Source organism: Strix uralensis, chromosome 10 (genome assembly GCF_047716275.1).
Source record: "Strix uralensis isolate ZFMK-TIS-50842 chromosome 10, bStrUra1, whole genome shotgun sequence".
Taxonomy (NCBI): Eukaryota; Metazoa; Chordata; class Aves; order Strigiformes; family Strigidae; genus Strix; species Strix uralensis.
The window spans coordinates 24,466,330-24,478,335 of record NC_133981.1 but is presented as its reverse complement, the minus strand read 5'-3'; the positions used below and the strand labels follow the sequence as shown (position 1 = coordinate 24,478,335).

The window sequence follows — 12,006 nt, the reverse complement described above, 5'->3', positions numbered from 1 at the left end:
TGAAAGTCATTTCTGTGGCATGTAAATTCAGTGGGCAAGGCAAACGATTTTGACAGTCCCTCTTCAGTTGTCCTAGGTTCTGTCTATACCAACAACATATATCTGTTCGGCCCCTTGGATTTCCCTTGTTCTCCACAGGTGATTTCTGAGGATTTTTGCAAACTGATGAAAAAAGGCAGAGAAACGTCTGTCTTCTTTTTTTGCTCTAAGATAAACGGAAGACTTTTTTTCCCCGCTCAGATGAGATGGATTCAAGATGCTGAATCCATCATAACTGGAATTAAAATCACATCTCAGCTGGGATTCCCTTTGTGAGTACTTTGTAGGAAGCTCTTGCACTTCTCAGGGAAGTGTACCAGTGGCTGTTGAACACTCTCGGGACACAGATCCCTGCAAAATGCCCCAGAGCACGATCGCTTTAACCACCTTCAGAGTCTCAGCGTTGAGGGGGAGCGAGGTTCTGCATCCTCAATCTCGGTTCAAACTTGAGGGTTCCTCTTTGCCTTTGCTGCTGCCGCTGCCCCATGTCTGTCTGAGGGGAAGCTGGTGGCTGGGGGGTGCAGTCTGGGGGTACCCGGTCGTTATGTGTCCCAGTGGCCCTTCACAGCACACACCCAGCACCCTCCTGCTGCCGTCTGGTCCTTCAGAGGCACGAGGGATTTCCATCGCTGGTGCAGCAGCCCTACTTGCAACAGCGAAAGGGCTGCCACAGGCAGAGGTGAGTCAACTTTAAAAACTGTAATATAATTCTACCAACTAAAAAGAAGGTCATTTTTTTTCTTTCTTAATGTAAATCAACACCCGTGCATGTTTATAGGCCCTTACCCGCCATTACCACCTAGACACCAGACCATCAGAGCGTTATTTCTTCTGGCAGGGCAGGACGATACTTACAGCTACTTTTAAGCGTCCCTGCTCCGTGATGGCTTGTCATTAAAAGAGGGCTTTTGTGCTTCGCTCTCGCAGACACGCATTTAGCATCGCCCCGCGCTGTATTTGCGCGGAGGGGGGAGCGCAAGCAGCGCTACTCCCCGCGCACCGGCGGCGGGGTCCTGCCCGCCCCGCTCCCGCTGCCGCCCCGCGGCCAGACACCCCCCCCGCACTGGGGCGAGGGGGGGGGGCAGAGCCGCGCCCGGGCCGTTTTCTTTAAAAAAGTCCCTCCTGACAGCCAGGCGGGATAAAATACCCCCCCACCCCCCTAAAAAGACCCCCGCGCCCGCCGCCGGCAGCGCTCACCCTCCCCGCCGGCCGCTCCGCCGGGCCCCGCCGCCGCCCGCCCCGGCCCCAGCCCCAGCCCCGGCCCCGGCCCCGGCAGAGGAAATATTGCAATGTTGCAAGCTGACGTAAGGACATTACAAGGAAAGGGCTACATTTCGGAGTGTTTATGAAAAGCCTCGGTACTGTACTGTCACCAGGGGGCACGCAATAGAATGCATTTCGCCAAACATTTTGAATAATAATCATTTAACAACAACAACAACAAAAAAATCCCCAGTCCGGTCGGCGCTCGCAGAGCCGAAGGAACCATGCAGCCAAACTTTGGGAAGCCCTTTATTATTTTTTTGACATTGCTCGCCCGCCCTTGAGGAGCCGTAATTGCATTATCTGATTTTTTTTTTCTTTTTTTTTTTTTCCCTCTCCTTCCCCCCCCCCCCCCCTTTTCTTTTCTCCCTTCTCCCCCACCCCGTCTCCTCGACATCGCAAATTCGCTGCCGGTTCGGCAGGAGCAGCCGCCGAAGCGACCCCGCGGCAGGAGCCGCCGCCAGCCCCGCTCGCTCCGCTCCTCCGGGCGTCCAGCCTTGTTTTGAAGGGAGCTAACATGGCGACGGTGCCCGTCTATTGCATCTGTAGGCTGCCCTACGACGTAACCCGCTTCATGATCGAGTGCGATGCCTGCAAGGACTGGTTTCACGGCAGGTAACACAAAGAGATCGGGCCTTTCCCCCCCTTTCGCCGCGGTCCCGCCGCCTTTCGCCGCCTTTTCTCCGCCGGGCAGCGCGGGGAGAGGCGCTGCCGGAGCCGCCGCCGTGTGCAGTTTTCCAACAGGCCTTTTTGGAGAGGAGGAGGAGGAGGAGCCACTCTGCCCCCGTCTCTCGCTCGCTCTCTCCCCGTTGTATTTTTTTTGTGTGTGTTTTGTTTTGTAAATTTTGCTGGATTCCCCGCACAAAGCTCCCCCCCCCCCCCCCCCCCGCCATCCCCGGGGCTCCGGTGTCACCGGGGTGGGGGGGCCATTGTGCTTTCCTCGGGGAGGGGATCGCTCCCGCCGGCCGGCTGGGCGATGGCAGCGCGGCGCGGCGGCGGGCTCGTACGGCCGGGACGTTGTGTGTCCCGCGCTGCCCCCCCCGCCGCGGCTCCACACCGCTTCCCTCACGGGGACGGGCCCCGGGGCGGCGGGGGGGGCCCGGCCGCGGCACGCCCGGGGCGGCCGGGGGCAGCAGGGAGCCGCGGCGGCGGAAGACGGGGCTCCGCCGCCCTGTCATCGGGCTCCGGCGCCTGGCGCGGCGGGCCGGGCCGGCCTCCTGGCCGGGGAGGATTCCGGGCACCCCCCCCCCCCCGCCTCCCCAGCCCTCCGCGGCTCCCCGGGGCGGCGGGAGCGGGGAGGAGCGGGGCGGGGGGCAGCCGGGGTGTTTCCCGGCTGACAGGGCCACCATCGCCGCGCCAGCCCTGCGGCTTAACCCTTGGCGGGGCGGGCCGGGGGCTGAGGGCGGCGCGGCGGGGCCCGGCTCCGCGCCCGGCCTGGCGGAGGGGCGGCGGGCGCGGGGAAGCCCGGGCGGGGCGGGAGAGAGCCTGCCCTGAGGCGGGGAGGGCCGGGCGGGGAAGACCCCGCTCGCCCAGAGCCCGCCCCTGAGCCCGGGCAGGGCACCCCCGCCCCGCGGGGAGGCGGCCGGCGGGGACCTCCGCCGCCCTGCCGCGGCCTGAGGGGGGGCGCCGGGCGGCCCGGGCGGGGGTCTGGCTGCCGCCCGCCACCGCCGCGCCCGGCCCGGCCCTGCCGCCGCCGCCCCAGCGCCTGGGGCCGGGGCCTGCCGTAGCGGCGGCGGCCGCCGGGCGGGGGCAGGCGGCGGGCGGCGGCGGCGGGGGAGGGGGAGCCTGAGCCTGAGCAGGGCGGGCAGGGGCGGAGGACTCCTCTTTTTAGCTCGTTTTCCCCCAAACCGTCCTCACGGAGCGCCGGTGCGGCAGACAATGGGAGGGCGGCCGCGCTGGAGTTGCCGGCGCGCAACTTCAGAAACGTGTATTATTGTTTTCTTGCTCTGTGAGAAATGGGGAAGTCGGGGACTGGAACGCCGCGATCAGTAAAATTCACCGAAATGCCCGGGAAGCCGCTTCAGCACCGTCCTGCGGGCAGCTGCGGCGGGCGCCGAGGGGAAGCTGCCGCGTCCCGAGCGGCTCGGCGGCGGCGGCTGGCGGGGCAGCGGCGGCCGTCGCGGGGCTGCCACCGGAGGAGGCTCGGGGAATGAACCGGGGCCCCGGCCCGGCGGCACCGCAGGGTCACCGTGTCCGAGGGGCAGGTGGAGGAGGAAGGGCGGCCGGGCGGGCAGGTCTTCCTTGCGTCGGGTGTTACGGAGGAGGAGGAGGATGGAGCGTTACCGGCTTTGCAGCAATTCTCCACGGGTGATAAAAGTGTACAAATTGAAATTAAAATCCGGTAGATCACCTGGATGAGCGCTTTTTATGACAGGTATTCACTAAGGTTAAACTGTAACTCTTGCGTTTTAACCAGCTCCGATAATTGCCTCAAAATAGTTGATGGAGGACAGGAAGGAGCCCGAGTAGGCCCTGGCCCTGCATGTCTTCCCCAAAACTACCTGCGTGCTCAAACAACTTAAAGAAACTTTGCTGCGGCATTACGGATCATGTTCCACCATTTGTTTGCAAAGCTGTGTAGAAACATGAAGCAGAACACGAAATAAATAGTTCTAGTGGCAGCGCTGGCGGCGGGGTGCTCTGCGCGTGGGATTCTGGACGTGAGGTTTACAGGACGCGCGCTGGCCCGTGGTGATTAAGGCTTAGGCAAAGATGACAAGGTGAGGCTGATCTAGAGGCTGGAGAGAAGCTTCAAGTGTTGTGTGCTTGAAACTCAGAAAACTTAAGAACATGAAAAAATTAAGATTTTCATGCAAAGTGGTGATAGAGTGGATTCTTGAAAAGATAAACAGCGAAAGGAGTTAAGCTGTCTGCATATGGCAGTGAATTTTGATTAAAACTGATGAAAAGAGATTAGTAGTAACTGATCAAGAAAATGACCATTTTGTGGGCGGCTCAGGGGCAATATCTTATGCATGCACAAAGAAAGGTATTTCAATTTGTGGTATAAAGGGACAGAGTCAAATCGTAGCTCCGTTGCAGGGACGTTGTACCCTTTTTGCTTAGCTTACAGTAGCATCCAGAGATAGACTTTAAAGAAAACTGAGAAGGAGAAGACTTCTCACCATGTCAAAACCTAAGATAATTGTATTGGAGAAGTTCGTTGAGTGATTTAGTAGAAAACAGCTTATATATGTCCCTGATTGTTTTTCTTGGTATTATATGAACAAATAAACATTCAACAAAGAAAACTAAAAATCAGGATTTAGTTGTAAAAAAATCGTCCTGTCTCTCTCCTAGACACTCAAAGCACTCATAGTGTTAACGTTTATATAGAAACTGTACTGCAACCAAAAATAAGCAAGTGTGCAAAGCTGCGTACCGTTAAGGAGGCTTGCCCAGTTTTTTAATCATTTAATCATACTTATGTCTCTTTTTAACATGACACACAGTGTGCATTTCAGAAAAAAAAAGTGCCACTTCTATTTTGATTTTGTAGAAGCAGATCAGGTGTTTTCATGCTTCCTTTCTGATGGTAGTTTCCAAATATTTAAAGAGATGCTTCTCATGGTTTTATTCACATAGCAGTCATAGTCTCCCTCGCATCTGAAGTTGGGTAACTTCAGCAGTTTGATGTTATGGGAATTTCAAACGTATGTTGAACTTATTTAATGCAGTTCAGAAGTTGGAAATGAGGAGATGGGGCCATCACCACATGTTGGACGAGCGCTCTCCAGACCATCGCCGAGTACTCGGCGGTTTGCTGACATGCCACTGACTACAGTTTGGAAATCACTGCTCTGTGTCACTTCCCTGTACGAGTGCCAGAGATGGATTCAGGGTTCTGCGGGGCTTTTAGATATCGCTGATTGTTTTTATTATCTTTTTCAGGGAGGATTTCTCTTGTGGTGTTAGATCTTTCCGTAGGAATCATTACTTAATCCTGAGAAACGTCCAGGTGGTCCCTCACCGCTGGATCTGATCTGCATGGCGGGGAAGGCGGCACCTCAGAGAGCTCGCTGCTCTTGCCTGGGCACCTGCCATCGTTGCGGCCTTAGGTCTACATGCAGTGAAGCTGCTGCGTTAGACTGTATGGCCGAATTGATACATATGCCTGATAGGTTTCTTCTGACAGACAAAGATTAGGCATTTGATTTGATTTTGTAGGTTGGTAGCCTTTGGTAGTCTTGCCCGTGTAGTGTTGCCGGTCTATAGGAAGAAAGAGTAAAGAATTTAGCGTCGTTAGCTCTGTTCCTTTCTTTCTGAAAGCTTTCTGAGCCCCTCTGTTATGACTCCGTGTTACCCATCATCGGAGACCCTTGGACACTGTTTATGAAGTGTGTTGAGCTATGGAGCCACCAATATGTTCGCAGAATGCTGTTTGTAGCTTTTTGTTTGATTGAGTTTCAGTCATTTCTGTGCTTTCTGTTTGCCTGAGCAACTTGAGACAAGCAGCATCAAGCTCTCTCTGGAGAGGATGGAGATGATCTTACAGGCAAAAAGAACATAACGCTAAAGCAGACAGTGGGGTTGTTTGATTCCTTTTATTGTGAAGACTGTACATTCTTTGATGTGGCTGTTCAGGCTAATGGAATCCCACACACCTCAACTGCTTCTTGTCCTTTGCTGTAAAAAGCCAACCTCGGTGCTCCATGCTTTCCTGGCTCCTCCATCGCTCTGTCATAGCATGTCTGTGGTGTGTCCTCACCTCTCGGGTCCCTTCCTGATGAGTTCCTGGCGTTGTTCCACACGTTACCCAGCAGCAGGACTGCCAGCAGTAGCAGTAGCCAGGGCTGTAGGTAGCCCTCTGCTGTAAAGCCTCTTGGAACAGGAGATGGCTCTTTGGACTTGGAGAAGGCCAGGAGAGGAGGAGGAGGGAGTTGCACCATGTGCTGATGGATGGAGAAGCTGAGAATCAGCAGGTGCCCAGGTAGCCACTCTGCTCCCTCATCTGTAGGCCTGGCTAGACAAACGGCTTTGTGCGGGCAGCGCTGCAGGCCGCAGGGGATGTTTTCTGTGCCACGAACTGTGCAGGCTTGTGTTAGATGGTTCAGCGGCTCAGTGGGGCGGTTTGGCCAAAGCGCGTCACACCTGTGCTGCGTGAAGAGCACTGCCTTCACCGCTGCTTCTGGGCAGGGATGCTGGTCATGATCTCTGAAGCTGCATGTGGTTGAGGAGCTGCCCGCTTCAGGGACACCCTCCGTTCCGAAGCGCCTTTGCTGCGGCTGAAAGCAGCGAGGGTGGGTTGGCTGGCAGGTTGTGAATGTAAACGGCTGAGGGTTGGAAGAAGTCATATTTAACAACAGGTCTCTAAGTATCTCATCTATGGGCGCATTGCAGAACCTAATATTCAAGGCAAGGCAAGTCCTTTTGTACAAGTTTGTTCAACTAGAAATCTGTACTGGGTTATTTATTACAGCTGTAGGTGAAGGAAGGTGAATTATTTATTTTCTCTGCAGTGGATATTTTGTTACCCGTTCTTACAACATGCACCTGGTGCTGTATAGGCTGTGATCATACAATCACTTGCTAAATAAAATAACAAGTATTTTTGTATTTATTTTTCTACCCCATGTATATTTAACTTTGAAACTTATTGCCCCAGGCATAGCTGAAGTAATAACTTAGTAAAATTACAAAAGGTTTAGTTATCTAAAAGTAGTTCATGCAGTTGCCATAGCAGCATAAAATTATGATGGGTGTTAGTCAAGGTGCCTCGGTGCACAATATGAACTCTAGCCGGGTTAAGGAAAGCGCTTCTCTGTTCCATTGCAAAACTAAAAACCCTGTGTATGGGGAGATTTTATTCTCCTACTGGAGTGTTCAGCATTGTCCCTTTTAAAAATAGGTCTAGTTTTGTACGGCAGTGTCTAGTTCCTCTCTTTTACGTAGACTTATCACTAACTATGGCCAAATTTGGAGATTTGGGTAAAATTTTAAGATGAGGATAATCCTAAAAATACACTGCTGTTTGCCTTAGTATTATCACAGCAGAGGGAGTTACTAAGGTTAATTGTACTATGCACAGAATGATTTCCTTTAGTGTGCAGAGTTCAAATAGGAACAAGGTATGTAAGTTTTTCCAATAACTAAATATTAAAGATTATTTCAAGTTTTCCTGAAGAGTTAGTCAACACTACAGCCTCAGTTATACTGGGAGATTGACCAGAGCAGCTATCGTGGATAAGCCATGCTAATACCTATACCAGAATTCTTTCCCTTGTGCTCTGTTCCAGAAAAAAAAAAAAAAAGAAAACCAGGTTGTTTAGAAATTATTTTATAGAGCCCACAAAGCACGCTAATTATTCTGGATAAAGTGTCTGCATGGACACTTTAGTGGGTATTGTTTGCCTTAGAAGGAAAACAACCCAAACAAACCAAAACACCTACTTTTTTAAAAAAGCATGAGTTGTCAGTACGGAATCTGAGCAAGATTTGAACTTAAGATAAAACTGTTAAAATCCTTGTCGTCTTCAGGTTGAAATTGCTGTCATCTTAATCTTCCTTTCAGTAACATAGCATTATCTATTCTGTAAGTTGAAAGCTGTTCAGAGAACTTAAGCTTTTTTCATTTCATATCCCTTTTGTATATATTTTTTCAATTCTTTTTAAACGTCCAGGGCTGCACAGAGGTAGAAACACGTGACACACTTGTGCCAATACTGATGCTGGGTTTGTTGCCTTGTACTATTATGTGGTCCCACAGTCAGTGATGATTAACACCAACTTCCAGAGCACCAGAAGTCTGGCCGGATGGTAAAGTGAGTCGGTTTTGCATGTTGCCAATCAGTGTTGTGTTCTTGGCCCTTTGGCATGGCTAAATAAACTTCTTGTCTTACCATTTCACATCCATTTGTGCTCTGAGAAAGAGCCTGAGATTCAGAATGGAAACTATGTCAGAGTTTTAGTATGCCATTAAAACTTTCAGTTGACCTCAGAGAGTCTCCTGGGCCATTGCAGTATCAATCACAGCTGCAAGAGTATTTTGCAAGTATTTGTTAAAAGTATAGTCTCATTTTGTGTAGCAGATTTCCAGACACAAAGTTTTATTTGCAGTTTTATCTTACAGAGAAAATATGCTAGAGGGTTGAAAACCTGTAATTGGTGTAAATTAAAAGGATTGAATTCTTACTCAAAAAAAAAAGTTTGCATGGAAATTGAGGTTCACCCTCACTTCCAATGCTGACACCCCCAGGAAGAGCACTTGGCACAGCACTCTACTGCTAAACGATAGGATAGGCTCCGTATTTAGATACGCATGCAAAAAGTGCATCAGCTTCCCCATTTCTGAGTCTTCTCGACCACTGCCCACGTAGTGGGTGGGTTTTCCGTGGATGTCCATGCAACATCTAGGTGTACAAAGCTGGCTTTGAAGCAGAACAAACGTTTCTCTTTTGAACGGTTCCTTGCTGCAGGACTGAGCATCACTATTAGACACCTCTAGGTTTACGGTGCCTGAGTGTCTTGTGTTTAAACTTGCTCTTTAGAAGACCCTGAGGTTTCAGTTTGAAAAAGTGTTTAGCTGAGACATTTGAGTCTAGTTATGAAAAGAACTGATTACTCCAGTTTATGCAAATAGGAATGTAGGTATCAGGAGTGCTTAGCTGGCCTTAACATCGAGGTTTTGATGTGTCGGCTCAGAAGATATGGAATTATTCTCCAAATTAAAGTATGCTTTAGAAAATCCAAGTCTACGTAATGCTAAGTCTGGGCAGTAATGTGGGAAGACCTGGCCTGCAAGTAGGTTGTCTGGTACACTGGTACCTGAGAGTAAGTATAGATCACACAAGGGTGTTGTGTATAAAGATTCTTTTAATTTTAGAGGGTTTTACCCAGATTTTACCTCTGAAAGGATAAAATGTTATGATATTAAGCACAATTCATGTTAAATTAAAAAAGACAAATCTGAAAGAGAGTATGAATTACCAAGTGCTCTTCAGCAGCCTAAACCTTTAGCTCAGCTGTGTTCTGTGAGCAGTTCCGCAAGCACCCAGGTACCTGTTAAGTTCAGCAGCAGCAGGACTGCACCCTTACCACGTGCTGGCTTTTAATCAGAAAAGTTAAAGCAATGTCAGAACAGAAAAATCAGTTCTGCAAGCAAAGTGGGACTTGGTTACCAAGTGCTTTTTCCTTACTGATGAATAGTTCTATAATGAAGGAAATGGATAAAAATGTCTTGAAAAAAATATCAAAGTAGTGTAACTATATATGGGGAGAAACTAATGAAGAGAAAAAGTGTTCCAGAATCACTATAAAGTTTTCTAAACCCCATCACCTTTAAATTGCCTTAATATATTTTCTTCTTTCTGATTGATATACATTTTATAGTAGTAGTGTAGTGTACACCAAAACCTAAGGGTGTTTTTCTTCCCTGGATGGCGTCTCCTGCGTGGCAGCCTGTAGTAATGCAGGTGTGGGCTTCAGCCGAGGGACAGTTTGTACAACTGCACAAGGACTCTCTGTAAATACTTGGTGCCTGGAGCTGTGCGACCTCCAGGAGTGTAAAGTCATCTTTGGTCTGCCATCGTGAATTTGGGTTACACTTTTGGATTGCAGTGTGGGCATGTGCAGAGGCTGTGCTGTCGTGCTCTGTGCGTGAGCAGTCTGCTGAGGCCGCCGGCCTTTTGTCCAGCATGAACAGAACATCCTTTCACTGTCAAAAGCAAATGATCTTTTTGCTCAAAGCTTTATTAGCAAAATTTTATTACACTTAAAAACATATTCGAATGCTGGATCACAGCAAGTATTAAATCTCACTACCAGTGTTCCATTATTCCAGTGAACAAAACTCCATCAGCTAAATGGCAGTAACTTTCTTGTTGTAATGACTTATTTTCCTGTTCATCAGAAATTTGTGTATCTAAAATATTTTACAGTTCCTCAAAACATTTTATTAAAATGTGGTTTGTGACATTAAAATTATCATATAAAGGTGCACTTTAGCAGCATAGTAACCATTTTATGCATCTTATCTGTGGCTGGGAACACCGCAGTGTGGGTGTATATTAGAAAATCTTACACTTGCTGAGTGATAGGAATAGTGATTCCTTTCTAGATTTTTATTTGAAAACAATAGGCCTGTGCACAGTCTATTTTAGGCCATTATGCACAATCTATTTTAGGATGATACCTAGCTGTTCATTGCATCTCAATACCTTCCATATAGAATATATTGTCAATACGAAGGTTTTTAGCAAATCTCACAAAGTCTCTCACATGCACTCGTTCCTGAGGGGTTTGTCCCCCACTCCACATAATGATTGAGTAGCTCAACCCCTTCTGAAGAACACTCTCCAAGGGACAGTGGTTCCCCCATGACCATGGTCTCTGGTAGGGTGATGTGATTAGACTGCAACACCTCTTGCTTTGCTCAGGTGCTTGGTGCTCTCCCGCGCTGGGATCCCAGCCCATGGTGTGTCCAGGGTGATGAGGGATGGTCTTCTGCTGGTCTTAGAGACTGCAGACTCCTCCATGTTGAGTCTCCTGGCCCTTGGGTAGAGCTGCTGGAAGAGGCTGACAATGTGTGAAGGAAACCCAGCCAGTAGTCCGTGGAGAAGTTCTGCTCTTTACTTCCTCCCAGGCACATCCCCCCAAACTGTTGGGTGCTACTTCTCCAGATGAGGCCATGGTTTACTAATCTACTTACAGACCTGGGCAGATGTGAGGACACTGAGTTTCACCACGGTGTTTATGTGCTTCGAGTTGCACAGCTAATTGGTGTAGGCCTCTAACAGGATATTCAGCAATTTTTAATATTTTATGCATTAGCTTTAGCAAGTAGTTGAAACAAGCAGAAAGTGAAGCAATAGCATTTTTTTACAGGAAAAAATAAATCAAAATGTAAAAACAAAAATATTTTTAAATTTCCTCTTTGCAATTGTTAATCTGTTAATCTAGAACTATGTGACAGCAGTTGGAGTTGCGGTTGCCTTTTTGTTTTTATTAAATTGCTTATCGATTTCATTGCATTTTCCTCTTTTAGCAAAAGTTACCCTCAGGGAGAGCATTTTTCATTGAAGTTTTCATCGGGCAGGCTGAAAAGATATAACAAGTGAAAAAAAAAAAAAAGTGACTCCTTTCTGTTAGGAGTCATTAGTTGTGATTTTTTGTTAAACCTCTTTTTTTGCTGTTAACATCTCAATGGAAGATGATGGAAATGTGAAAGTTGTCAGGAACACTGTTCCTATGTTGTATGTGCCATTCATTGGTCTGGAAAAGCTGGATTTGATATGGCCAAATTATAATGATTTAAAAATCCCTAGTTAATGCATACTCATTATTTAAAAAAAATAACCTTCCTGTGCTCCTTTGGCACTATGGCACCATGTTGACACTATGTGTGGACAGCAGAGTGATCTCGGTTGGCCAGATGATATCTTTGGTTTCATGAGATTTGCAAATGGAGTACGAATTATTATAGTATGCATTTGTGATTGTTCATGTATATAAAAATACACTCATTAAATGTGAGCCATGTGGTTGTGATTTACCCTTTCAGCTCCTATCTGTATTGTTACTGCTACGGTGCAGAACAGTATCTCATTGTACATGCCTAGCGCTGGGCACTGCGCAGCCCTCTGCCTTCTGATGCCAGATACAACAAAGACTGCAAATGGTTTTCATTATGTTTTTAGATGAATGCAGAATAACGTGGGAGCACATGAGACAGGCAGCGATCATTATTCAGGAATACAATCCCCATAG

At 48.6% G+C, this 12,006-nt stretch overlaps 1 protein-coding gene across 3 annotated transcripts in view; it reads left to right on the top strand.

Annotated features, from left to right (window-relative positions):
- Positions 1 to 1,473: 1,473 nt before the first annotated feature.
- The window catches only part of PHF2 (PHD finger protein 2), an 85,476-nt gene continuing 74,943 nt past the window's right edge, over positions 1,474 to 12,006 (top strand). The window contains exon 1 of one of the 3 annotated variants that reach the window (XM_074879817.1): positions 1,474 to 1,917. In XM_074879817.1, the coding sequence (XP_074735918.1) occupies positions 1,820 to 1,917 (98 nt within the window). In that variant the 5' untranslated portion in view covers positions 1,474 to 1,819. The remainder of the gene's footprint in view (positions 1,918 to 12,006) is intronic. The other 2 variants (XM_074879816.1, XM_074879815.1) reach the window with 2 other exon arrangements.